The sequence below is a fragment of the Chaetodon trifascialis genome, chromosome 3, assembly GCF_039877785.1.
Source record: "Chaetodon trifascialis isolate fChaTrf1 chromosome 3, fChaTrf1.hap1, whole genome shotgun sequence".
Classification (NCBI taxonomy): Eukaryota; Metazoa; Chordata; class Actinopteri; order Chaetodontiformes; family Chaetodontidae; genus Chaetodon; species Chaetodon trifascialis.
In genome coordinates, this window is record NC_092058.1 from 28,334,815 (window position 1) to 28,362,273 (window position 27,459).

Consider the following 27,459-nt stretch of genomic DNA (forward strand, 5'->3'; position numbering starts at 1 on the left):
AGCAGAAGTACATGGCTTGTCACTAGTTTACGTTTCCAACTAACTGAGGGAATTTTTGTCTGTTGTTTTATTTTGCTTCCTCTTTCTTTTAAATTTGGCATTGTCCTCCATATGTGACAGATTTACGGGTGGGGGGTGGGGGGGGGGGGTGTTTGAAGCAGAAAATTCTTGTGGCTTTACTCGTTATTGTCTGGACAACACAGAGAGCAGCGTCTGGGAGAGCTGTGTGGGGGGTTGGGGAATGCAGAGGAATGATGGGGCAGGGTGACCTTCCAGTCCGAGGATGCAGGCTAAAGTAGAGAAAGAAACCAGCTTTGAGAAGTTCCTCTGAGGATGTCACTAAACACAACAACGTATTTTAAGATAAGAATGTTTTACCAACAGAAAATGGATCCAACATTTCAAGTTTGGACTTCTTCTCTTCTGACGGTTTAAGAATGCAGCCACACACAGATATAAACACCACAATAAGTAAATTCATACCTACAATGACTATGGCAGTGTGTGTGTGTGTGTGTGTGTGTGTGTGTGTGTGTGTGTGTGTGTGTGTGTGTGTGTGTGCGTGTTGTGGTATACCATTGCAGATTTGTGCTCCCTGCAGGTTGCTCACTTTTTGCAGCAACAACTGTGGTCTTAAAATATCTACAGGATATTGCCAAAGCTGTGGTGTTCTGAGGGGACTTTTCATCGTCACATTCATAGAAGAGGCTTGTTCTTATTAACTGTTTAATAAAAATCTGAATTACAACAAGGACATCGACAAAATATAAAAGTGGAAAAGCCAACAAACCAACTCTGCTGCCACTTAAAACATACAACTGAGAAATGCGAGGAGTTACAACAGGTTTCCTAGCAGTGAAAGAAGTTTTAAAGGTCAGACATTTAATTTAGCTTGACAAAACATCTGTTCATGAATCCACAACGTATCATCATAAAGAAAGGACATCTAGAAAAATAGTGCCCTCACTAGTTGGAGAGATGGTGCAATAACTCTTTTCTTCAGTAAAGTCCCACAAATTCTGCTGCACAGTTTCAAATGTAATAATAAAAATGAAAGACACCACAGAGAAGACAGTGGTAAGTTCACTGAGGTCAGGGAGTCCAGCATCCTGTTTGGTTCTGACTGAGAGGAGATGAGGCAGAGCAGAAACGTGGCGTGTGGATGCGTCTCAGTCTGTGGTGGTGCGGCGGTACCAGAAGCGGGCTCTGAAGTCATCGCTGCAGGTCATGAAGCCAGGATTGGTGGGCGAGTGGACGATGCACCGGACGATGTTGTTGTGTCCCAGAGACAGCAGGTTTTTCCTCTCGGCCGTGCGTGAGTCCCAGCAGCACAGGCTGATGGTGCGCTCATCTGGCAGCAGCACGTAGTCCTCTGTGTGGTTGAACACGCCCTGTGTACGATGCATCTGACGCCCGCTCAGCCCCGCACCTGCAACACGCAGGAGGAACACGTCACAGGGATCGCTAACACCACACCATTCCAATCAATCATTAGAGCCAAAAGGCAAAGTTTTCATTCCCAATTTTTCTTTCCCACAAACCTGCAGTTTCCCAGAATTTTCTATGGCATTAACAGGAAAAATGGGGGCAGACTGACTATCAGAATACTGAGTAGCTTTTCAAAGGGGAGTCCTTGACAGAGAAAACAGGCTTCTCATTTCTCATGGGCAGCCATCGATTTTGTCGGCTGAAAAGGCAGATTTCATCAACTGTAGCTAGCTAGCCAAAGGAGCAAATTTTAACTCAATCTCAATCTCCAGCTGACTTTGTAATGTGTAGAGCTTATCTCATTTTAAAACTGAAACCCTGAAAGATGTTTAATATATGCATTAGATGGCTACATACATGATAACATGCTAAAAGCTGAAAGGCTAAAGCTGCAAGTCCCAGGCAAAAAATGGCACCCGTGCCATTTGGTGGCCCATATACAAGACATGAAATAAAGAAAAAGAATTGCTCTTGTATTGCAGTGTAGAGCTAGTTCACCCCAGCACTTTAAGTATAATATGGACAAATGTAACATCAGACAAATCTGATGGAGAGCGGGACAGAGATGGTAATGTTAGCCTACACTTCATGTAGTGTCCTGGAACAGCTCCAACTCAGTGAGCACTGGACTGGATTGACTTTTGATCATAACCTGTCACCCTTCAATAACGTGGAGCCTTGGAACAGACTCCAAAAAAGTCCCCAAAACGTAGAAAAAGCTGTTCAGGACAGTATCAAGTATCTGCTGATGTCAAGTATGACGTCAGTGTTTCAACATGTTACTGACTTACACACTCCACATTTGTAATTTCCTTAGTGGTTTTCTTTATCACTAAGAATACCTGGAATTTATCGTCATCTGTTGTGTCTATTCCCATATTTGTCATGGCCGAGGAGCTGGGTTATGATAGTTATCATGTCCAGCTATTTCTTATGCCATAAAACTGGAGTCCTAGGTATTAAAGGGACTCTCATCTGTGTGGATGTACACACCCTAAATTTAAAGCTCATCAGCCCTTTCACACCAGAGACACTGTAATTACAAACCCCACATGCTGATGTACAGAGCCAACACAACAAATGTGTGACTTATTTAAAACATTGCAAACTATTGTCACCTATTGCTGTATCTACAAAGTGTCTAATGCAACATGATGAAATCAGGTTTCCATAGTGAGGAATCAAAAGCTCATAGTTCTAAACAACCAGTGAAAATTTCACTGCTCCAACTTTACCATGAAGTAAAGAGCATTCTGCTCCTGCTGATTCTCTTAAAACTATTACTGTCAGAAAGCCGAAGGAGTTCAACACATGATGACATCATTGTTTTCTTTTCTAAATATTGACAGAGAAGAAAAATACACACAGTGTTCATTCACTCAAAGGAGGAAAGGTGTCACGTTTCTGTCAGTGCAAGACAGCCGCACAGACACTCAACAAAATGCCACCATCTTTCAGTGAACTTGGCAAGCTTTCTTGCAACAATTATTAGAAGAATAACAACAGCGGAAGCTGCAACACTCGCCTTGTTCCTGATAATGTGGTCAGTGTGATGAAACGCTCACTCTGTACTGTGTTATAAGATTTGTGGAAACAGAGAGAAAACATCACGTCTCTGCATGCAAAGTACACCAACACTCTGCCAAAACTCAAAACTTTTGCTTGCTTGAAGATTCTGACACACAATGTTATCCGGTTCAGGTTAGTGTTAACACAATGTAAGTCACAGTGACAGGTGATGTCACAGTGTTACTGAAAACAAATGTATATGACAAGAAATGAACCAGATATTGCAGTGAAACACATCTGCCTAGAATACCAATACATTAAATAAAGCAAACTCTTTTTCAGTCCTTAATATAATGCTATCATTTCTGACCAAACTCTTCACAACTTAACGTAGTTCAAATAAAAGCGCTTCTTCACTACTCAGCTAGGGGGCACTGCTGTCCAAGACAGTCTTCACAGGCTAATGAACACAGCATACATCAACCCTTGAATGCCTCAAAACAATGTGAACTTGGTGAGGACTGGCAAGAGAAAATAGAACATATCTCACACAAAAACGTTTGAGGCCATAGGTCAAATGATGCTTTGCATCTTGCAAAGTGCATACCTAATAAGGCTTTGTTTTTCATGCTACAAGTACAATTACTGCATTTCATGCTGTTCATACTGTTATCTGCAAGAAACTGGACATTCTATTTGATTCCATTCCATCAAGTGCATTTGTTCTATTCATTTATTTCAGCTTCCATCCACTCACCTTATCTATGATTATTCTTGTTTCAACACACTTTGGAGTAATCACTTTGTAATCACAATTATCTAGTATCTTTTAAATGTTTTTCATGCTTCACTTTGAATATAGTCAGTGTTTCCCCGATGACTGTTGTGATTTTCTAAGATGGACTCCAGAGGGGACATATACTAGTGACCAGCTGAAGAACGAGGTTAAATGAAACAGACAGCCTGCGTCCTGTGGTTGGTCTTCCCTCTCTCCTCTCTTTTTCTCTGTAGTCCTCTCACCCGTCCATACTTTCCTGTCTCACATGTACTATGTGTCATTCTGTCTAATAACACATTAGTTAAGTGCTTGATTTAGCAGCCCACAAGAAAGAAATCTAATAACTTGACAGAATAGTATGAGCATCGTGCCAACTCTTGCAATGCATCAAACACGTATCTGTGACTTTCCATAAAGACAAAGAGAGTATGCCCTTTGAAAAAGAGGAGTGGCTGACCATTGAACTGTTTCACTTCATTCCTATGTCATCGCTGAACTTTGTTACAGGCAGGCAGCAGAGCCTTCATTACTTCCAGCTGTGCTGTCAAACGACCAATAACCAGTAACAGATCTCAAAATAGTGGCAACATCTTGACATGTTTGATTTATAATCCACGCTAGTCCCTGACTCCAGCTGCTTAAAGTTCATTGTGTTTGGGGAGATTTTTATACAGTAACAGTGCTGCGCTGTTGTTGAATGCATTTAGAGAAACACTGTTAGATGCTCACAATGTGTATAGTTTTTAAGATTACTTTTCTACTCTATGCATCCATTTTTCTACTTCCTTTTGCTGCTGTGACAATTTCCCTGTGTGGGTTTCTTATTTCATATGCTGTGCTTTGGGACTGCCAAATTAGTTACCTCGTCTATCTGACTCCTTTATTCTTGTTGATGCACTAAAAGTTTCAACTTTTAGTCAAAATGCACTATTTTTAATTGATGTACAAATTGAATTGAAATTGATTTGAACAAAGATGGAGCCAAATGCAAAGATATCAAACGAGCTTTGTATTGCAGCCTTTAAAAAAATCTGTCAGTTTTGCATTGGATAACGAACCATATACCAAGATACTTTTTGAATCAGATGAAACTTTACACGTTAAATATTAGGCATAATGTGTTCAAGTCAATTCTACCGTATGACACTGCTGTATGTACTTCCAGCAAAACACATCCTCCTTACCTGTGTACTTGACCAGTGTCCGGCCTGTAGAGATCTCCCACAGTTTGACCACGGAGTCTTTGCCACTGGACAGGATGTATTTGGAGTTCTTGGAGAAGATGGCTGAGCAGACTTCAGCTCCATCGTGGGCCTTCTCAAAGGTGGTCACACATCGGTTTGAGACACCATCCCAGAGCTTGATACTGCCATCTTTGCTGCAGGTGACATAGCTGTTGGCGGTGGGGTTGTAGCTGACACCGCTGATGGTGTCTGTGTGCTGGTCCAGCGGGTTGCAGGACACAAAGCACTGGAAGGTGTTGACATCGTAGAGGCGGAGGGTGGGGTGCTGCGTTCCCACCAGTAGGAAGTCACCTGAAGGGTGGAAGGAGATCGAACGCAGCATTTCTGCTTCCTGTAGGGAAACAGATGAATAGGGGATTGGATTACAAAAAAACTATAGCAGTCAACACAGTTTTACAAAATTAAAATGTTTCTATTTTCTAAGCCTTATTTACATGTGCTTTGTCAGTTTCTACAGGGGATGTGTGCAATTAGTCGACTGAGCGTTGCTACCTTCATCAGTCAGCACCAAAAATACTTGTCCATTCAACTTATTTTATCAATTGATATCAAAATTCCAGGACAATGTGTTTACAATGAATGGCAGGTTTTCCATTATTTTGCAATTACTGTTTAAGTCTGACATAGTTCAGTCTCTTTGGTCATAATATTCATGTCATGATGTGAAAATAGTCTGGCTCTACAGGCCATTTTTCTGCATCTCTGATGCTCACCCTCCCTTTCGCTCCTCTCCCAATATTTTCACATCTAATTTGGTGAATCAAAGGTTTATTTCACCCGAACCATAGTTGGTGTTGGAAACAGTGGAAAGATGAACCAGCAAGGTTTTGCTAAATTTTATTTTATTTTGTTCCTGTCAAGTTTGAATGAAAGGTATTTTACAATGATAAAAGTACTGTTTCTGTAAACAGAGTCTGGTGGCTTTAGTGAGAGTGCTATCACGGATGTTTCTGGTTAAAAAAAAAAAAAAAGATCTTACTCTTTAACAAAAAGATAAAGATATCTCCATAATGTTGTCAGACACTAAGAACAACAGTCTGAGCCTGTCAGTTGCAAAATCAAGCACTTTTCACAGATGTATACTGATGGTGCACAAAGGGCCAGGGGGATTACACTGCAGGCTACCAGCTGCAGTGCTCTCGCTTAATACTGGAAACTTTCAAAAACTGTTGTCCACATAAGTTACTTGGGCACAAACACAAGGGTAAATAGGGTCCATAAACACAGACCATATTTGACTGCAATTTCTCTAAATTGTCTGGGACACTGACATCTTCCAGGACGCATGGACCAGAAACCCTGATGCCCAGCACAAAGTGGCACACATTTCAGTGCATTTAAAATATAATTTGGTTATTGAAGAATGTTTCAGTTTCAAATAGCTCTTATGACAATATTTGTTTGGACAATGTTTAGCCATAGAGACTAAGCTGTGTTAAATTTTGACTGTTTTCTGAGTGTTTTCTTACTTTTAGACTAGCTGACTTGTCTAAGTTTAAATATCAAGGAAATTAGTTGTTAGTAGGGCTGGGCGATGAAACGATAACGATATTTCTCGCGATAGACACGTAATCAAGATCAATAAAAAATGCGTTAGATAAAACATTCGATCATTTTTTTTTCTTCTTCGGAAGAAACAGTTGCGAGGCAAGGTTGGTTGCATGGACAAAGGCACTCGCTCTCAGGTAAACGAGCAATGTAGGGAGTAATCACTGATCAGTGAGAGAGACACGCTAACACGCCAGTCACGTAACATCATTATCATGTTCGGTTGCGCCATCTCGTTGTCTCGTGTTTGATGCTTCGCGAGGAGCGAGATCTGAGAAGAGAAAGTGAGCGCTGCAGCGAGCGAATTGTCGATAAAACAGGGAAAGTCAGCTCGCCAGTACGGAGTTTTTTGGATTTTATAAGTCGGACCGTAGTCAGACCACTGTGGTCTGTAACTTATGCAAGACTTTCGTCCCCACCAAAACCGGTAAAACCACAAACTTGTTTAACCACCTTAGCTGCGCTCACTCTTTGGAGCGCAGCCGTATTCGCCAACGTCCGCCAACCGCAGCACCACCACACAAGCAGCAGACCACCATGCAGAGGTATCTGCTTCAGTGCCTGATGACAAATCATCTAAAAGGCACAAAGACATAACGGAGGCAGCAGCATATCATATAGCTAAAGACATGCTTCACTGAGCACTGAGGAGAAGCCAGGTTATAAACATCTCTTACACGTGTTTTTTCTTTTTTTTTTTTCGTTAACACACTTGCAATAAAAATATAATTGAATAGTTCATGTATGTTTAGAGTAAGAAGAGTGACTGAAGTTGTTCATATGTCTAGGCTGGTTTTATAGTTCAGTCAGTGTTACTGTACTATCATGTTTGTTTGTTTGTATGTTACAGATGTCAAGTCCACCTCAGTTTCTGCTATGTTTCCAAAAAACTGCACATATCTGAAAACATTTTATTCACCAGAAGGTGAATCAGCTTGTGAACTTCCTGCATTAAACCTGCAGGAAAAAAGTTCTCAGGTTTCTCTCTGTTTACATTTTTACACTTTTTTTTTACATTTATTATTTGAGTGTTTTCCATGGTTGTGTTGAAATTTCCTTTCCTTTCTGCCTTGATAGCTGAGGGGATTATAATCAGAGGAAGGTTCAATTTAAAATAAAAATGTTTAAATTGAATGATTTTTTCTCCTGGTCCTTATTTTAAATAGGTAATAAAAAAATATCAATAATTATCGATATCGACCGATATAGAACACTTATATCGTGATACAGTTTTCAGCCATATCGCCCAGCCCTAGTTGTTAGGAACAATTTCTAAGCAACTTGGCATTTCCACTTTAAACTGAATAATTGTTTTCCTTTTCAAACCTACCTGAATGTATTTAAATGCTCTTTTTGCAGAGGGCTTGGAGTAGTCAAAGAGTTTGAGGGTGTAATCTCTTGAGCCAGAAGCTAGAATCTGTTCAGTTGGATGGAAGGCGAGGCAGGTCACTTCGTCTACGTGGTCATACAGTGTTCGAATCACAGGGTGATTCTCCATGTTTTGCTGTGCTGTTTCGTTCATCATCACCTGATAAAATGAAAAACAAAAACAGCAAACATAAGCCTGCTGGATGAAAAATGTGTATTGTACTTTGGTCTCAAATCTGCCTCACCTCAATAGGCATGGCACTCTTGGCCAGCATGCGTTCAGTATCCAGGATCTTAATGGAAGCATCAGCAGAGCCAGTTGCAATCAGCTGGCCATCACGACTGTATGAAGCCACACGGCACGGACCCTTATGGGATGTCACATAGCACGTCTCATACTCTGATGCCTCTGGTGACATGGTCTGGACATCTGCATCAAATTCCAGATCAATTCCCACGCCAGGTGCCACTGTATCTGAGCGTCCAATGGCATACTGAACTGCACTGTCGTCATTCTCCATCCCTGAAATAAGTTGGAAATGGCACAATTAGGTCCTCCTGAACCCTCATACTTGGCTCAAAGATGCACTCATGCAGAAGAAATTCTTACCTATCTTTGCCAGCTGCATTAGCTGCTCGGAGGGCGACACTACATTCTGTGGTTTGACCTCATTAATGAGACTGTTGGCAATATTGGTGTACCCATCATAGAGCAACTGGCTTATAATGAGCTTGTACAGATGCTGTCGGTCCTTCAGAGTTGGTTTAGGGCGATACATGATGGGTCAGGCTGACCAGAAGCGGGCCGTCAATAATGATAATTTAGCTAGCTGTAACAAAAACAAAACGTCAACAATTACTCTTATTACTACGATAGCTGCTGTTAAGTTAAACCAGTTTCACAAATGCAGTACATTATCGTCGCAAACAGCAAGATGGTTTGCTAACGTTAACGTAACTTATGACAGTAACACACACGGTGAGCTGTGACTATATGACCAGGTACAACGAATGAATGGAAGTTGTGCTTAGCAGTGCTGCTAATAATGTTAGCTTTGTTGTTACAGTTAAGACAGAGCAAAAACTGTCGGTGAAGCGCGGATAAAACCCCGAACTGGCTGAACGTCTGAACTATGCAGCAACAGCATTATGTACAGTTTAAAGACAAAAGAAGAACATTAACGTTCGCTATTATTTGTAAAACAAAAAAAAAATCTAACCCTCCTCAAACTTCCAATGGCGCTCCGAGACCCAAACGTGCCGTACGTCTTACGTATTTGCGTCCTACGTCACACAACACGTCTCTTCTTCTTCTTCTTCTTCTTCTTCTTCTTCTTCTCCTTCTTCTTCTTCTTCTTCTTCTTCTTCTTCTTCTACACATTGTAAATTTCGTTGTATATATTGTTTACTGCCACATCATTATTTGTATATACTGTTTATTATCAAGTTTTGCACTCCTTAACTTATTGTTCAGCCTTTTTTTAATGTCTTTTTGTCCTGATTGAGCTGTATGTCTTTTTTTCCCTATACTAGTAGAATGTTTAAAACGGAGAAATTTTCTTGCATGTGTAGCCTACACATATTTGGCGAATAACACCGCTTTTTCATCAATATGATCATCAGCCAGCATCTTGCCAGCGTGTTCTTTTGCTTGCAATTCCTTTTGCTGGAATTGCCACTCCAAATCCTGTCACTACCATCTCTGTTTTCTTAGCACTATCCATATAAATCTGTAAAATCACTGAAAAATCAAGCACTTATCAAATCAATTTCATGTTTTCTTTCCTTTTTAACTATAACAAATAGAGTGCCACACAAGCATCCATGGAGCCACAACCCAATAAACTACTGAAGGGCTTATCCTCAGATCGAATACACATTTCCCTTATAATGATGAACAGTAACAGGCTTATCACAGATTTCTTTCTTCCAAACATAAAATCTTTTATCCAATTAGAAACTCTCCCCCCAGTACCCATCTTATTCAGCGTAATTAACAACTCTGCATTGTACTTCTACACTGTTGAAAAAAATGCAATTACTCATTTCAGTCTCTAGCAATATCACTATACAACTAAATAGTGAAGATGTGCTGCTTCTCTCTGTTTGAGTATCATATTTATATCTATTCGATTTGGAGTTTTGGTCAGGTAATAAAAAGCAATATGAACCTGGGGCTCTGTTTGTAATATTGTAGAAACAAAAACAAAAACCAACAGATTAATAGATCATGTAAAATAACTGTTAGTCAGCCTGGTAGGTATTTTACTGTTTCAGTAATTCCAGTCGACCTATACTCATGACCCAGCAGAGGGTGCACAAATACAGCATCTCAAAGACATAAAAAAAGTAAAGCTTCAAGCTTCTGCCCAGATTTTGATCTCAGTTTTGTTGCTGTAATACTATCACAGCAGCCTTGCAAAAAGCATTTTGCTGAGCTGCATGCAGAACAGAGATGAGGTACTGATGGTAATGTCAGTAAGTCAGACTAAGACAGTCAGACTGTGCTACAGTAAAAACAGAAATAATTGTGGTTTACAGTTTAACACTGATAGGTATACATAATGTGTTTGACAGCTGGTAGTTGTAGTATTACTGGTAGTGGTGCTGAAGACAAAAGTGGGGGATGAGACTGCTATTCTTTAGCAACTGAAAAGGCATAAGTGAACATGTAAGTGGATATAGGCCTCAAGCAATCCAGCACCCACCCACACACAGTCTCTCTGTTGCCACCTCCTGCAATGTGGCTCGTCAGTTCAAATGCTGGCCAAAAAGACGTGTACTGTAATCATGCAGATGGAGGCTTAGCCTGGTAGAGAGCTAAGCCCATTCAAAACATACATCTGTTATTTGTCATTTTATGTGCAAAAATGCAGCAAGGGACCCATTCAAACACCAATGAAGCAAACTGGATTTTTCCTTTGGTTGATATAACTTGAGGGAGCTTGTATATTGCGGTGTGCAGAGGCAGACAACTTCATTGTCCTCACAAAATTAGGGAGGAAGTGAGGAACTATTTGTCTCAAGGGATTGAAAATGTACTGAAAATGTAGGTACTGCACGATTGGACTGGTTTTCGAGCATTGTGTCAAGAGGTATTTATAAGTACTGGGATCATGTCAGCATTAGTTATCACTCTACATTCCATTCCATGGCTAAAAATACATGAATACCCGTATTCACATGGATAAATGTCTACATAACTGCAACAAAACAATGCAGATTCAGCGACTGGGAGACCAGGATGACTAGCATAACACATTTTATTGGTCTCTGGTCGCTGCTGACCATCAGCCGTAAAACTTGACTCAAGCCCTATATCCTAGTAACCTGAGTAACATGGCAAAAATATCATCTATCAACAACATTATCTGCCTGCTGACTATTTTGGAGAGAGACATCTGTACAAATCCACTTAGACTACACACATAGTGTGATTTAAAAGATTTAAGCTGACTCAGTCTTTCAAAACATGCAAACATGCCTGAAACTATGCCTCTACCCTGCAGGACTGTGAGCTGTAAGACAGTAGAAAACATCCGTGGTACGTGGTGTCTTGTTACCATGTCAACTCAAAGCATGTACTCAGTGGACCAGCCTGCAGTTGCCTTGGAGACCAGCTAGAGTCTGAAACAGTGAAATGATATAAAACTATCTGTTTTCTTTCAGCAGATGTCATCTGGTAATTGCATGGTCGATCCAACACGATGACATAACGTTAAAAAAAAGCAGAACTTTGAGAACATCATACGTCTGAGCTACTGAGAACAGGAGTACTGTCTATTCATACTATTCATTCCATTTCTGTTGTTTCTTCCACAAAAGTTTTCATAATTCAAGAAACTAGAACAAACTTGAAGTGGCTGTTATCAATCATGTTGCATTAGTAAATAAAAAGACCAAGTGTAATATGAAAGTGGTTGTTTGTGTTGATAAACCTGCAGAGAATTATAATGTGGCTGCATTTCCCCACAGCTGTATGGAGCATTTTTGCTTCTTTTAGCTCATTGTTTTGTCTTTACAGCCTACTGCTTTACTGTTGTGGTTCAGTCCCATTGCTCTCATCAGTGTTGTTTCAAGCAGTAGTAGCCAGAGCCAGATATTTTTCTCATGAGCTGGTGGGGACCAAAAGAGAGCTGAAAGGAGAGTGAATTTTAACTCATGTATTTGTCAGGTAGCCAGACCCATTACTTCAAATGAATTCAAACGTTACTGAGGTTTTAAAAATCCAGTCCAATTCAGTATTGGTGTAGTTATGCCAACAGCATGATTTTAGAAAGTCCACATGAGGCTAGGCATGTACGGTAAAGTACCGCTCAGCCAAAAATCCCATTGAGGACATTCTTCTTCTTTCTTCTTTCATGCTGTCTAGAAAGGTAGGCCTATATAGGGACATCCCAGTTGTGTCTCTGGCACTGACATTGGCCATTAGGCGGCATTGCCATGAAAAGAAAAAGTGGTTGTGTATGTGGAAATAGTGTGCATTGCATTTTTCTTTTAATACCATCATGAACTGTAAAAACTAGCAGTGTTCTGTTCATGACAACTGGGTCGGACAACAGAAAAGCTGGTCATATATCTAGATATCAGCTGTTCAACTCTAGAGCCAAAATTCACCTGTAGGTATTATTTAATGGACATAGTACAATGACAGAAAATTTGATGCGGTTTTACTGCATTTTGTGAGAGAAACTGATCATATGTTTTGTTTACTAGTTTACTCTGTGATTCTGGATTTTTCAGATTCCAGAAGCAGAGCAATATAATCTATATTCTGTCTTGTAAATGTACAGTTTTCCTGGGTAAAACCAGCAACAGTGTGACTATGAGGTGTGATTTTTAAAAGGGCTATTATGCTGCATAAGCATGTGCAGTGTGAACTGGTGCACCTGTGCAAAATGATATATACGGTAGTGGGGGCTATGGTTGGAGGCGGGAAATTCACTGCAGCCACTCACAACTCATCGGTTTGTTCTCTGCCTGAGAGAGTGAGAGCAGTGCACGTGCAGTCAAGCAGTCACATCAACATTAGCTTTGCTGCACCCTTGTCTATGTGGGTGTATGAAATACAGCGTGTGGGAGGAAGTAGGTAGGTGGGGGAGCGAGTATATAAGTGAGCCAGAAGTCAGATACTGCTTCAAACTGTTGATGGTAAAGTCAGTAAGTCAGCCAATGTGACTGTTGAAGGTAAGCTCGCCTCTGTCACTGCACTTCCTCTGCCAAGCAGACACTTTCACTTCAGCACAACACTTTGTATTAGCTCTAAATCCTTCCATCAGTATTCGGGGCCTCTCCGCTCTTTCACTCCTGCTGATCACTCTGTGTAATCTATGTTTTCAACTTGGCCTCCGGAAGTCTTTGTTTGACAGCCACACACCCACCCAGCCAGCCCTTCTCCTTCCCTCACCCCCCCCTTTCTGCCTCACCACTTTCATAGTGCATCTTCTCTCTCATTTGCATTTGTTCCGCTTCCTCATGACAAGAAACAGTTCATGTCAAAGAGCTGCGCGAGAAAATCAGATTGGAGAGGAGCAAACGGCCTGGACGCCAGAACTGATTGAAATGAGCAGGTATACTGAGGACGAGGCTGTTCAGTACAGAGGACTTTCTAAGATGGATAACTGTTGCTGATTGAAGTGCAAAGCAGGAAGGTAAGTGACTACTTCTGTTTTCTTTCCTTCTTAACTGTTACGCCTGAGTTTTGGCCTAGTTATAGCATGTTCTGGTTTCTTGTACTGTTATTCTTACCTACACTTTATAATGTCAAGACCATGGGATATTTTCTCTTTTCAAACATTCCATTTATGTCAGAACAATGGTTGGAAATGAGATTAATAGAGAATATCTAGGATGAAACAAGAAATTCTCTCTAATGACAGAAGAAATCAGAAAAACCTAGAATCTCCTTTTTATTTACATTTTGATGCAATCCATTTTTTGCTGATGCTTGCTCTTACTATAAGCAGACGCTGTTTCTCAGGACAGTTTGATCTGTTTTTGAACCCATTCCACTCAGGACACACTATAATTGTATTCTTTATGGAGTTGCAGCTTTTGTAACCATGCCATATTTATTTAGCTTTAAGGAAGAGAGAGCACATTACAGTAAGAGGGTAGATCTAACTTCTCAAGTAAATATTGTGAAAATTAAAATGCAGTCGCACAGGGCTTTTTGTTTTAATGGAACACACTTGAACATGAACAGAAACAAACTTTCATAAATTCACAGCACCACAAAAAGTATCTGACGTGGGCGTTCTCATGCTGTACAACTAACAAAGAGCGTGATCCATGCCAACTGCACCTCTGTGGGTGAATTATGCAAAATCACAATACACGTAGAAGCAGCATCACAGCAACAGGAAATTAAATTTGCTTGACCTAATATGAAGCTATTTATCTTTTCATCTCAATGGCTTTACACTTTGAAGAGATTACTGCACAAATATGACTGTCTGTCAGGAGACAAAGCTGCCACATGCTGCAGTGAACATCAAGAGTATGCCATTTAATTGGTGCAGACTGGTGACAGAGGCAAAAGCTAATGTCAGCAGACACATTTCGTTTGGGGAGATAAAAGCCTCTGCTGTACTGTATGAGTATCTGATCTCACTCCCTCATCCCTCTCCTGATGTGAGTCACTCTCCTGCATCAGCCCCTGCTTCTCTCTACTGTATATATTCCTTTCTCTCCATGTTTTTGTCTCGTATGTCCACTGCCTGCCTCCAAAACATTTCTTGACAGTTGTATTCCTGCACCACCTGCTCTTGAAATGAGACAGCAGGGATTCAAATGCCTCTGCTTTTCTCTGCACTCTGTAACCATGGCTATTATTGCTTATCACAAAAATTACATCACTGCAAAACACATCTCCCTGGATTTAACAACCATGCAGAATCCAAACTGGATTAATTGCTTTATTAGCCATCTGTCCTAAAGGGTACTGCATATCTGTCATCATTATATGCCTATTATATTTACTTATTGCTGTTCTGATTTTCTCTGTTCCACTGGTACAATAACAAAATATTCTGCAGGAATGAAGTCTTATTTTCAAAACCTGAAAACATCACTGCTCAAATGGATAGATCGGCCCCATTTGATCTGAGGAGAAGCAGGGGTTTAATGCAAACTGTTCTTATCTTACAGGTAATTAGAGACCTGGCACCACTACATCACGACAGCAGCAGTGTTACCATGGAGACTGGCAAGCCAGGATTGGTGAGTGCTCCAGTGCACATCAACTCCGTTGCAGCACAGACAGAGAAAAGGATGGACATCCATGCCCCGCTGACGGCTGTTTACATTCACACAGTGCCTGCTCTACCAGCGCAACCTTACTCCCAGCCTCCTGCAGCTGCCCGGGAGCCAGCCACACTCCATCTGGCTATGCCGCCGCTTTATTCCAAGGAGACGCTTCCCTTTCTGACACTCCATATTGCTGGTGGGCTGCAGTCTCAACCGGGATTGAGTCTGGCAGCTGCTTCTCCTGCAGCCAGACCCAAGTCGGCAGGAAAGCACGTGTGTCCTCACTGTGGACGGGACTGTATGAAGCCCAGTGTGCTGGAGAAGCATCTCCGCTGCCACACCGGGGAGCGGCCTTACCCCTGCACTACTTGTGGAATTTCTTTCAAGACTCAGAGCAACCTCTACAAACATAAACGTACTCAGGCTCATGCCCGTCTCTCGTCCGAGTCAGAGCAGAGCAGCCTTGGCAGCCTAGACAGCATGTCCAGCTCCAGAGAGACTCGTACCTCCAGTTTGTCTCTGGATGAGCACAGCGAGGCGATGGGCAGCACAGAAAAGGATGCCACACTGTCTGCTGCTGAGATGACTTGTTCAGCCAGTACTGCAAAGTTCTACTCGGTAAAGGCGCATGGATCTGTCAGTGAACAGAATGAGTTGACCCCTGCAGATCATAAGACCAAAGACCCAAATGAAATTGGAAACATAAGAAGAGAAGGGGAAAAACAGAGGATGGAAAATGAAAACTCTCCGCTGACTGCCTGCCGACATCTTCCGCTTCAGAGACAAGAAGCCACTCTGTTCTCCAAGCAGTGGGAGAGCTCTGTAGCCAGAGGAAAATCACAAAGTCACGAGAGCACTGACTCAGGCTTCAGTGAGAGCAGCGACCACTACCCAAGCCCCAGCAGCATTTTACCTGATCAAAGTATGGATTCCCTCACCGAATCCACCAAGGAGCATCTTGAAGAACCCACCAGCCTGCAAAAACAGTCAGAAACAGGCCAAGTTGGACATGAACCCAAAGACACTGCACGGGAGCAGGAGCATAAGACACTGGAGGAGCGTATATCTAAGCTGATTTCAGAGAATACAGCTGTTGTGGAGGACAAACAGCTGGAAAATGTAAGGCCACGGAAGACAGTTCTATCGAAGCAGGGTAGTATCGACCTCCCCATGCCATACACGTACAAGGATTCCTTTCACTTTGACATGAGGATCAGTAAGACTTCAAATGTCGGCTTACAAAGAAACAGGAAGCCTGGCTTCTACAGCTCCGTGCCCACTCAGCACTCCACCACCATGGAGCATGCCCCCTTAACCCGCAGCAACTCCCTCCCTTTCAGCGTTACCCTCCTGCAGCCTGAGAGAAGCAGCCCAACCTCCTCCAATCAGAGTGATTATGTAACACTCGTCCGGAGGGGAAGCTCTGGCCAGATCAATCCAAAAGGTTTCGCGATCAAGCCTGTGAACCAGCAGTCATCCACCCACCGCCCACTGGTCCGGCAGACAGCCGTAGACTGCAACCACGCAACAGACGGTCTCTTCATGAATTCATCTGTGGAGGAGGCGTGCACCAGTAGTCTCAGCTGCGATGGGGATGGCACTGACATTTGTGGAGAGCCAAGCAACAGAAAGTTCCGGAGGAAGAAAGCGCAGAAGTTTGCCTACAACAAGTGGTACATGTATGGTGGAGGGACATTTAAGAAGCTCTACAATGCGGAGAAAGGTGGTGATGACAGTGTTATAAAAGGCAGGAAATGTTCGACGAACCCAGAGCATGAGGTTGTTCAGGGCTTACAAAAAAGGTTGTCAGCAGTTCAAAAGGAAACAGTGGCAACAACAGGCTCTACAATAAACTTAACAAGCAGCTGCGCAACACTGTGTCATCCAGACTGCTCTCCTGCCAAACAATCCCTTGTCTCTGCTGTGGATTTTAATTCAAACACAAGCCAGCTTCATACATCATGCAGCTCTCTCAAGACTCCAATCCAGAGAAATTTGTCTTTGTCAGTACTGCCATTACCTTTAATTGGATCACTGGTTAGCCATAAAACAGAAAGCATTAGCAGAGCCGAGGATGGGAGATTGATTAATGAAGAAAAACATACTGACTCCAGCTCACAGCTCTGTGGAGCCCATATTCCCTCTGACCGGAAAAAGCAGAAAACTGATGACAAAATAATTTGCCCCTTTGAGATGGAGACGGACCCAAACACTCTGACTCATCCCTGCCCATCTGTCACTGGCAGTGCACCTCAGCAGGATACAAATCTCACTTATATCAACCTTCAAAAAAATCTGAAACATACTCAGCTCAAAGGAGCTCTCTTCCCACCATGCTTAATCAATGCAAATACACCGTCTGTTAGCACCTCGCCAGCCACTTCCACCACCTCGACTGCCAAGACCAGCTTCCTGCCCAAATATCAGCTCAAGTTACCTAATGCTCATGAAACTGACTCAAATCCTTCTCTGCATGTTGTGGATAAACTGACAGCAACCGATAGCCGCAGTTTCGCCTCTGCTCTGTCCTCTCCTCACACTGAGCAAACCCCACTCTCAGTCACAACTTCTGAAAAGAAATGCAGTGATTCTGTCAACTCCCTGTTGATGCAGACTCAGGATGTCAAAAAGAAAAATGCTTTCAGCGCCACACAAGGCCAGCTCCTCTTGCCTTGTACAGCCACAACCCAAATGTCAAGCCTCAATAAAAATGTGACATCTAGTCTAGCTGTACTGCACAGGCAAATTGCAGCAACCACAATAACCACGACCTGCCTACAAGATAACCAAGCAGGATTATGCAGTACCTCAGTACAGCCTTCAAAATCTGCAGGGGGCTCAGCGCCTATGCAGTTACCCAGACCTGTTGAACCCGTGGTTACGAGCATCCCTGCTACACCTTCCATAACCACAGCAAATGGATATCAGACATCTGCTGCCACCGTTACGGCTAATCATCTTCCGTCACACACACAACTCTCATCAGCAGACCAGTTGAACCCTGCAAACAGAGCGAACACCGGTTCAAACACCCCAGTTGTACCTTGTCACATCATACCATTTGACCAGATGCAGCCAGCTGCTCAGAACGTGTTTCATGTTCACACAGCAGACCTTCAGATCTGCCTCCAGATCATATCTGATGAGCAGCTGGCTCTCATTGAACCCCAGATTGAGAGGCAAGCAGGTAGCACCCTCCCACAGAGATGTGATATGCAAGCAATGGCATCAGAAGTGATCCAGAAAAAAGCTCAAAGCTCTGTCACCATGGAAAGTAGCAATGATGGACTGGACCATCAGCAGCCAGGACATCAAAAGGAGTCGGACAAAAGTGAGTCTTTACCGACACTTAACATGGAGAGAATAAAAGCACCACTATCTGTACAATGTGGGAAGGCAGGGCCAAATCTCCATCTGACTGGGAGCAGTAATTCCACTCAGGCTGCAGTGTCTGCTGAATCTAAGCATCCTGAAGCACTAGGTTCATCGCAACGCCCACACAAATACGGTCGTGTAAACAAGGTCACAGAGACTCAGAGCACTATGGCCAATGTTAGATCAACTACTGCTTCACTCAAAGGTACAAAATCAGGAAGGAGTCAAACTTCAGAGGAGGACCATGGCCCTTCTCTGAACTGTTTTGCTGAGGAGCAACTTTTGTCAGACAAGAGGGTCAGCAAAGGCGAATTGGTCTCTCAAACTCTCTCTGGCCAACATAAGCTCAGCATGACCTCTCTTTCTCCCAGCACAGTAAATCAGAATAGCATGAGAGGAGAAATACTGGAATGTAAAAGCCAACACAAACATAAAAATCAAGGAACCACATGTGACGGAGGCACAACAAGGGCCAAGGATGAAGCCTCCACATACAAAAGCAACAAATTAGAAAGTGGACAAACCCACCCCCCTCTGCAGTTTGGGCTCAGTCAGGCCTCTGGTGCTGTATATACTTATGAACTTGCTCGCTCAGTTTCTCCATTTTCCATCAATAAATGCAAAGCTCCAAGACAACTGAACCCACAACCACCCATCTACTGTAATCCAGTGGAATCTACATTATCAGAGGCTCTGACTTCATCTAAACATACAAACATGGGAGGTAACATGGTGAGCCTCGTAGACAACTCTGCCTCTTCAAAGGAGATGACTCTTTCAAGTGAATCACAAGACGTTACCAGCTCAGCCCACTCAGAAAAACAACTGGATCAGTTTACTTCAGTGTCTTCTAACATCCAAGTGGAAAGAAAAGACATCCCTGCTGTGCTTACAAGTATGCAGAGCCCTGCTGCAGGTATTTAAGACTATTCTAATGAGTATTCATATTGTACAGGATCAGATACAATACATTGTTTTGAATTTGTCATTGACTTGGCTCTGTTCTCTAGCACATTGGATTTAAAATTAGGTAGTGACAATTCAGGTCATGTTTTTATAGCCCCCAAATTTTGCAACAATGTAGCAATGACCCTGAACATACAGTACAGGGCAACCCAAAGTTCAGGTCCAGTCAGTGAAAAGTCAGCCACCTTAAAAACAGAGTGAAGCTAAAAAGCCCCAAAATACAAGGCTGATTTACCATGTTCCCAGGCCACCAAGGGCCTCTAAAGCCCCCGGTTCATTGCATATGCTTTGTGTTAATTTGGATCTTTAAATAGATCCTCCCTTATCACAGTCTTGAGGCCCTGTCTCGCCCTGTGTAAAAACTAGTCTTAATATCACTGAGTTATATTGTGCTGACCACTATATTCTTATTTAAATGTTTATGTGAACATGGACAGGCAGTAGGGTGAACAGGGCCCACAGTTAATTTTTGTCCTATGGCCCCAAGAAATTGTGAATCCACCAAACATTTGCCAAAAGAAAAAAGTGGAGTACAGAAACAAAACAAACAAAAAAATGTGTCTGATGTAATACTTATGTGCATACTGTGTTAGCAAGTTTTAATCTGAGCATTCAAGACAGAAACCAGCTTTCACCACAAGATGGCAGTATGTGATCAGCAATTTTCAGAGTGGAGTCTGGCTTGTGGTGTGTTGTGGTGTTGTGTTCTGCAGTCACCAAAAACCTAGGACTGATCCATCACAGCACACAGGCCTTCTCACACAGCACAGGGTAAACTAAAGCGCTGGCACTCAAACTAAACTGAAAGAACAGCCCAGGTTTCGAGCTGTCCAGGAAAGAGTTGTCACTAACACTAGAGCTCATTCACATGTCCTGAAAATGTATTACCCATAAATTTAATTTACCTGCAGATTATTATTATCATCAAGGCCAACTAAAGGATAAGGGTCACTCTCTTGCCACTAGTTTTCAGTAACATTTTGGAGATCATTGATAGAAAACTTTAAGGAAAATGGACAGGCGAGCAGGGGTAGCGCTGGGCCATGAGAGCTGTCTTGTGGCACTAAGAGTTTGCCAGAGCTAAGATATGCTAGTTCAAAAAGTCAAGAGAGCCCATTTGTTTTCCATCAAGAAATCTGCTATATACCCTACACTGCATATTATACCTGACCACACTGGTGCATATGTATGTCACAGCAATATGTACCCCACCAGAAAGAATGACCACATTATTTCCTTTAATTTGGTTGATGCAATGATAAGGCGCCATTCATTTGACATAAACATTGTGTAATGTAATTCTTTTTTACAGTAATAGTTGTGCTTTCATCCAAAAGCGAATCTAACCACCAGCTATACTTTGTACATTTGGGGCTTTACATAAGATGTATAATCTAGTTCTCAGTCAAGTTAGAACTGACTGACAAGCGTGAATATTGTGGATTCACTATCTTAAAGAAAACTTTTTTTCTTCCCCTTGGGCTCCTAGAAGGAGACTCCCTGGTGGCATGTGCAGCCCAGAAGAAGCCACAGACACTGGGACATGGAGGGACCTCTTGCCAGCAAGACAGCTCAGACAGCCAGGAGGCTGGAGAGACATACCGCAAGTGCATGGAGGGGCAGGGTGGTGGAGGGGTGGAGGAAGAGGATAAGAACAGAGGAATCAAGACAGACAAGGAGCCAGGACAGTGGGGCAAGACTGAGCCAAACTGCAAATACACGTGTTTACAAGATATGACAAAGCCAGAGGTGGGTCTGAATTTATGAACTGCTGACTGGATGTATGTTTACTATACAATTCCTTTTTTTTCTTGCTGGTTCTGTGTTTGTGTTCCGCACAGTGGTTCTATTGACTGTATAGCGCAGACACAGTAAGCACACACATCACACACATCAAGAATAAATATAATATCCTAAAAACCAGCAACTTTGTAGCAGATGTTAACACACCACGTCTTCCTGCATGTAAACCTTGTCCAAACTGTAGAAATGACAGACTCTGTCACTATACAGAAATGTCACAAAGCAAACTCTAAATGTACAGATTCTGTCTAAAACAGTGTTAGCAATCCCTCACAGCCAGATCCTATATTGAGACTGTCCTGATCTGGGGATCATGTGGAAGCAGGTTTCAGGCATAATGGGTTGTTACATCAGAATTGTTTTTCATTTCTTAGCAATGAGAGAAACCCAAGCCAGAATTTGTGGTTTTCTTATGAAATATTTGCAGAGCAATAAATATGTGATCCCCAAAATGTGTGAACAGAGAAGAATGTAGTTTTAAAAAAACAGATTTACACAACATTACAAATATGTTAAAAACAAATATTACAGAGCCACACACGGTGGCAAATGTGATATAAATCAGGAAGCTTATGAGCCTTTTTGGCAAAGTTTAAAATATCAGCAACCCATCATAACAATACCAGAAGTAGGCAGTTCTCAGCATTTTCATTGGCATCATTCTGTTTTATGGCAGAACTTCTTCCATATGATTTCAAATATCATAGGAGGGAGGGAGGGCTGTGACTGTATTATTGTAGTGGGATGATGGTAATATTCCTCCTCATTCTTCTTTTATTAACAGGGAGAAGACAGAAAGGCCAAAGTGGATTCCTTCAAAAACTCTTGCCTATCAGAGCAACCTTTACAGCATCTTTCCCAGACACACTCAGGAATGTCTGAATACCCTCAACAGAGCCCTCAGCAAGCTCCAAGCATGTCAAATCTCCTTAATTTACCTGCCAGCAGCAGCCAGACTAGCCTTTTCAATTCTTCACAGGCCCCACTGGAAATGACCAACTTCTCTTTCTTACAACAACACTGGGAAAGCAGCATCACCCACAAGCAAGACACACAGATCTTATGTGAAACAAGTTCAAGTCATCGTATCAGAGCACATGCCCAATCGACAGAAACACAAAACGTCTTTTCACAAATTGAGTCCAGGCCTCAACAAATTTCAACATTTTCACGCCAGGACCAAAAGCAGACCAGCACCTGTCTGTATGTTCAACAAGGAAATACTGATGCAGGACACAACGTCACAGAAGTAAGCTGTTGTACCAAGTTAACATTAGGAAACCACAAAACACTTTTGCCGGATGTTAAAACATCATCCTCCACACATCCCAGCCAAGTTTCTTACTCTCTTCAAGTCAGTAGAGCTGCTGTTGGATTGACAGGGGACCCCAAAGTGTCAAATGCCAACTTGCTGGATCCTGATACTGTGCTGCCATCAAAGCCTTTTACATACCCGCAACTTGATGATTATCAAGACACCAAGGATAAGGCACCAGGTGACCACACAAGTCAGACTGCTAACACTGGGAGATCTGACCTTACAAACAAATACCAGTCTTTTTTCTTTGCTGGCCAGCTTCACGGTTACCAGCCAGAGTGTCTGACCAGTGGAGTCAGGCCTGTGCAAAACTGCCACGACTATACAGAAGACACCAGTAGTAGTGACGATGAAGGAAAGCTTATCATCGAGCTTTAGGTGAACATAAACATGCTATTTGGAGTTTTCCTGCTGTAGATATACTCTATATTTTTCACAGGCAAAATTGCTATAGAGGCAGAAATAATATCAATGGCTGAGTTAATTTAGTGGGCAGAGACAAAGAGCCATATGTGTAAACAACAAATATGAATAAAAAATGAACTGTCAATGTTTTTTTTTTTTTTAGATTTGTCATTATGAATAACACATTAAACGTCAGTGGGCAACTTTGGAAGAATTGTGTAGGTCAAGTCGAGCTACAATAATGCTGCATTCACGTCATATTGAACTGACTGCAATTCCAAACGGCCGCGTTGGAAAAAATGCTCATGTCAGCCTCATACTGTTAATTCTGAGTCTGACTGTGGAATTTCAGCTCAAGTATGTTACACACAGTAAAAAGAATTACAGAAGAAACAAATTAGTGTCAAAACACCCACAAAACCACCATCACTGGCAGTTACATCCAAATCAAATCCAATAAGATTAATGATTATAGTAATTAAAAAGGAGCAGTGCACTTTGTATCTGGTTTCACATGTTGATGAATTAGCTGAGTTAATCACTGGGGATTAATGTGTGAAAACTCACAAGGTGGAAAAACTGCTTTTCCCATCATTCCCATTCTTTGGACATGGTGTGAATGCAGTATGAAACATATAGGGACTTGCCTGTAAGCCTGCAATGCCCACAAGGTTTGCTCAGAAGTTTGAATGTGAATATAACAGAAAAATGGCAAAGACATGTTTTATTTCATTTTTGAACATGACAGTCAATATTGACAGTTAGCAGGTTAGGCCAGTGAATTATCCAGGAAGCTATTGGCTAGTTCTATCCAGCTAGCTGTACTTATGACATTACAAGAACCTGAAATTGTTATCATTTAGGAATCACTTCCAATCACTCGACACCAGCATGACTATTTTTTATACTAGTTTTCAGCAACCAGGCTTCATCCAACTGTTGGAAAATCTCCTACACTTAACCTCTTTGTCCATTTTTGCCAAGATGGCAATGACTGGAGCCACTGTCACTGAGCTTCACAGTGGCATCCTTGAGACTATAGTGTATGACAGAGACACTGGGGCTCCTTTTGCTATTTAACCCAACCAATGAGATTACTTCTGCCCCAAGGAAAAATTGTCTGACTTCCGTTGTGCTGACACGTGTTTACACGCAAAAAATTGCCATAATCTGTGTCTGCCTTCCTACACACTCTCACTCATAAATTGCACTGTAACCTTCCCAGACAACACCTGCGTCTGTGTGTGTGTGTGTGTGTGTGTGTGTGTGTGTGTGTGTGTGTGTGTGTGTGTGTGTGTGTGTGTGTGTGTGTGTGTGTGTGTGTGTGTGTGAATCATGCACACATGCTGCCAATCAGATCACCCTAGTGAAGCAGGGATTGACTGGAGGGGCATGACCCTCTTCCAAGTCTGGGTTTGTGATGAGTCAGCAGCTATGAAAAGACACTGGAACTCACAGGAACAGGAAATGGGTGTATGTGAACATTTCTGCAGATAAATCCACAACTACAGCTCATGCTGACTTGCTTATCAATTCTCAGCCCATTAATGGTGAATAAAAGCTTTATGGAGCTGTATCTCCAGTGCATCTGTTCAGGCCTGTTTGGTTTGACATGCTGGATGAGTCTGTCACGCTGTGACACAGAGGAAAGGCGAGGATACAAAAACAGCTCATTTGGTCAAGATGATTTATTATTGTGTCACAATATTTTTGTTTGTTTTGTTTTCATTTTCTAATTTTATAGTTACAGATTGCATAAGTGAACATAACTGACAAAACAAACAGGTTCATCTCAGACTTATTGCACAACATTTTGTGTTTCAACAAAAGAAGTAAATTAAACCATTCTCAAAACAGTTTTTTCCTGGTCTTATTGTTTGACTCTATTCTTCCATTAAACCTCTAACTTGGTCCATGGTTGTTATGCCACTATGGGTCCAAAGAACTATAACTGATACTCACTGGATGCATGACACACAGCTTTAAAATAATTAAATTTTTACGAGAAAGTCACCAAAGAGTAGTTTCTTGACACATCCAGCACACACAACATTAGCATTTATCTCGAGTCTTGTGTCAGGAGATCAAATCAATCAAATTAATATAAGTCCAGCAGCAGGTCCAGAAGTGTTTTTCCCTTTGCATTCTCGAGTCAAATGTAACAGTTCTGTTGCTCAGCTACACGCAGGTGATATGTGAAGACAAATAAACAAATAATGATTTCTTCATCATCTCACCTTTGCCCCTGCATGTATTTATAACATTTGTTGGATGTTATTAAAACACTGCAATGCAAGATCAGTCCATTAAAGCAGTGGTAGGCAGTTGATTTTTGGTGTCACTGGCCTGAAATTCCATAAAACTCTTTATATTAAAATTCAAATTGTTTAAGAGAAAACAAGACTTTTGTGCCTTCTCTTGGCTCTGTTTTCATGCCTTAGAAAATGCTGCCTGTGACAGGAGAGAAGGCGTTCTGTTTCTATCAACTTCCTCTAAGGTGCATGACAAATGCATTGATGGAAGCACAGCCAATGTCATCTTGTAATTACAAGTCTCTCTAGGTGTTTTGGGGAATCAAAGCTTACTGGTCCTGTACAAAATGCTGTGAGTTTGACTTGGGTGGATGAACTCTGTGGCTGTAGGCTCATGGTCTGACCTGTTGTTATTGATTTCTTGTGATTGTCATTCACTCGCAGATATTTCTGCTTTAAGTCAATGTTTGTGTCAAATGCATTGCTGATGTGGCTGATGTTTGGGCTTGATTTTTCAGAAAACAGTACAATTTGCTTGAAAATGGGAGATTTTTTGCATTGGAATCTGTTCTTAATTGTTCATAAAAGCCCTTCAAATATCTGTAGCTGCATCTGAATATCCGGTTGCACTCACAATGCTGGCATGCGATTTATTTTTTTTCCAGGATGGCAAAGTCATGACCCACCGTACTCTGCCTCTGATTGGCCATTGCTCATTGCCTTGGTTGGCTGGGTTAATTAAGTTTCAGCATGATGATTCACACTGGTTAGGGTTAAGGGTAAGAATATCAGGGTAAGCCAATCAAAGCCTGAGTAGGCTGGGTCGTACCAGGCGCCGTAAAATAGTGTGTAAGTGTTGCAAATGAACATGTTCAGTGCACTCCTTACTACTGACTCTGCTGACTGAGCACAGTGCATGGTTTTGCATGGTAGGGCAGGTGGGTTCTGCAGCGAGCAATGGTGATAAAGGTGAGGTGAAGCATCTGCATGCAGCCCAAAGGATATTAAAAAAACATTATCCACCCAAGACACAGCCTATTCACCCTGTGTCTGTTGATGTATCAAAAGACTACAGCTTCTTTCCTCTGGCTGTAATGCTCCTCAACTCATCATCGGCACTCCAACATTAAAAAGAATTATTCTTGTGTTGCATAATGAGTTTGCAACTTGCATTATGTTGTGCAACCCTGTGTTGTAGAGTGACACAAAAATGAGTCTTGAACCTTGACCCTTGATGTTGGTGTTTAGCTTAAAACACTGCTGTACCTAAGTACAGCTTGTCAGAGACACTACAGTGGCTGTAGATGTGGCCAAATGAAAGATAAAACTTAAGTTATCAACTTAGAACTTCTGCTTTTTCAGGGCTCAGAAAAAGTGAACACCCACAATTGGATGGTACACTGATGAAAATATGTCAAGAGATATGTGATATGACTAAACGTCATCATCTTTGGAGGATGTGATATGAAATTAGCTTGATACATGTTACAGAAAATGGGTTATAGCACATAGCACACCATGCAGAGTGATACCAGATGGGGCCTCTAATGTGCAGCAAAATCCGTGTATTCTTGACCTGAAAGGTACTTTTTACATCTCGTAAAACAAACAAACAAACAAACAAACAAACAAACAAACAAACAAACAAACAAACAAACAAAACTAAGTATGACTTTGGTTAAATGTAAAACATTTCAGCTCTGCATAAATGTCCCTTTCTTAAATAGAAAATGCTCAGAAATCATCAAAGGGCCATCCATAGCTATGTGACATTACATTATTCAAGTCCCCTGCCTCTGGTGATAAACCCATCATAAGAAAACCAGCAGGTCATTGTTGGACTTGTTTCGATCAGTCTTAGGGAGACGTGAGTCTAATCTTAAACTCCTGCTGTTTGGTGTCCCCCCACAGCACTGATATGGGTTCGCAAAGGCCTCAAAAATCCATACCGCTGTCAATATCTTTGTATTGAAACTATCTAAAACTGAAATGTGTAATTATTTGAATGAAACAAATTCTACTTTTTGGCATAGCCAAATGTTCTTATATAACTTATATGTCATTATACTCACTGATCGTGCAGTAGTGTTTTGCTGCCATTCTGGCTAACAATGCCTATAATCTGAAATCCAAAATCCATAGGTTAAATTTTTCAAA

At 41.8% G+C, this 27,459-nt stretch overlaps 2 protein-coding genes across 2 annotated transcripts; one reads left to right on the top strand and one right to left on the bottom strand.

Moving 5' to 3' along the window:
• Positions 1 to 712: 712 nt before the first annotated feature.
• cstf1 (cleavage stimulation factor, 3' pre-RNA, subunit 1) lies at positions 713 to 9,206 on the bottom strand. The gene is made up of 6 exons (XM_070958858.1): positions 9,156 to 9,206; positions 8,546 to 8,765; positions 8,181 to 8,458; positions 7,898 to 8,095; positions 4,960 to 5,350; positions 713 to 1,429 (listed from the first exon to the last, which is right to left on the bottom strand). Exons 2-6 carry the CDS (start codon positions 8,712 to 8,714, stop codon positions 1,170 to 1,172), a joined length of 1,296 nt encoding a protein of 431 aa, XP_070814959.1. The 5' UTR covers positions 8,715 to 8,765; positions 9,156 to 9,206; the 3' UTR covers positions 713 to 1,169.
• Positions 9,207 to 13,074: 3,868 nt separating this feature from the next.
• Positions 13,075 to 24,909, top strand: znf831 (zinc finger protein 831). Its single transcript, XM_070958859.1, has 4 exons — positions 13,075 to 13,586; positions 15,085 to 19,474; positions 21,014 to 21,273; positions 22,112 to 24,909. The coding sequence occupies exons 2-4, from the start codon at positions 15,133 to 15,135 to the stop codon at positions 23,021 to 23,023; spliced, it is 5,514 nt and encodes a 1,837-aa protein (XP_070814960.1). The 5' UTR covers positions 13,075 to 13,586; positions 15,085 to 15,132; the 3' UTR covers positions 23,024 to 24,909.
• Positions 24,910 to 27,459: the final 2,550 nt, after the last annotated feature.

Coding starts and splice junctions, on each gene's coding strand:
- cstf1 (XM_070958858.1), bottom strand. CDS start 8,714: ATGTATCGCCCTAAACCAACTCTGAAGGACCGACAGCATCTGTACAAG. Junction 8,096..8,180: donor AGAGTGCCATGCCTATTGAG/GTGAGGCAGATT, acceptor TCATTTTATCAG/GTGATGATGAACGAAACAGC. Junction 1,430..4,959: donor GACACTGGTCAAGTACACAG/GTAAGGAGGATG, acceptor TGCGTGTTGCAG/GTGCGGGGCTGAGCGGGCGT.
- znf831 (XM_070958859.1), top strand. CDS start 15,133: ATGGAGACTGGCAAGCCAGGATTGGTGAGTGCTCCAGTGCACATCAAC. Junction 19,475..21,013: donor TATGCAGAGCCCTGCTGCAG/GTATTTAAGACT, acceptor TTGGGCTCCTAG/AAGGAGACTCCCTGGTGGCA. Junction 21,274..22,111: donor AAGATATGACAAAGCCAGAG/GTGGGTCTGAAT, acceptor TTTTATTAACAG/GGAGAAGACAGAAAGGCCAA.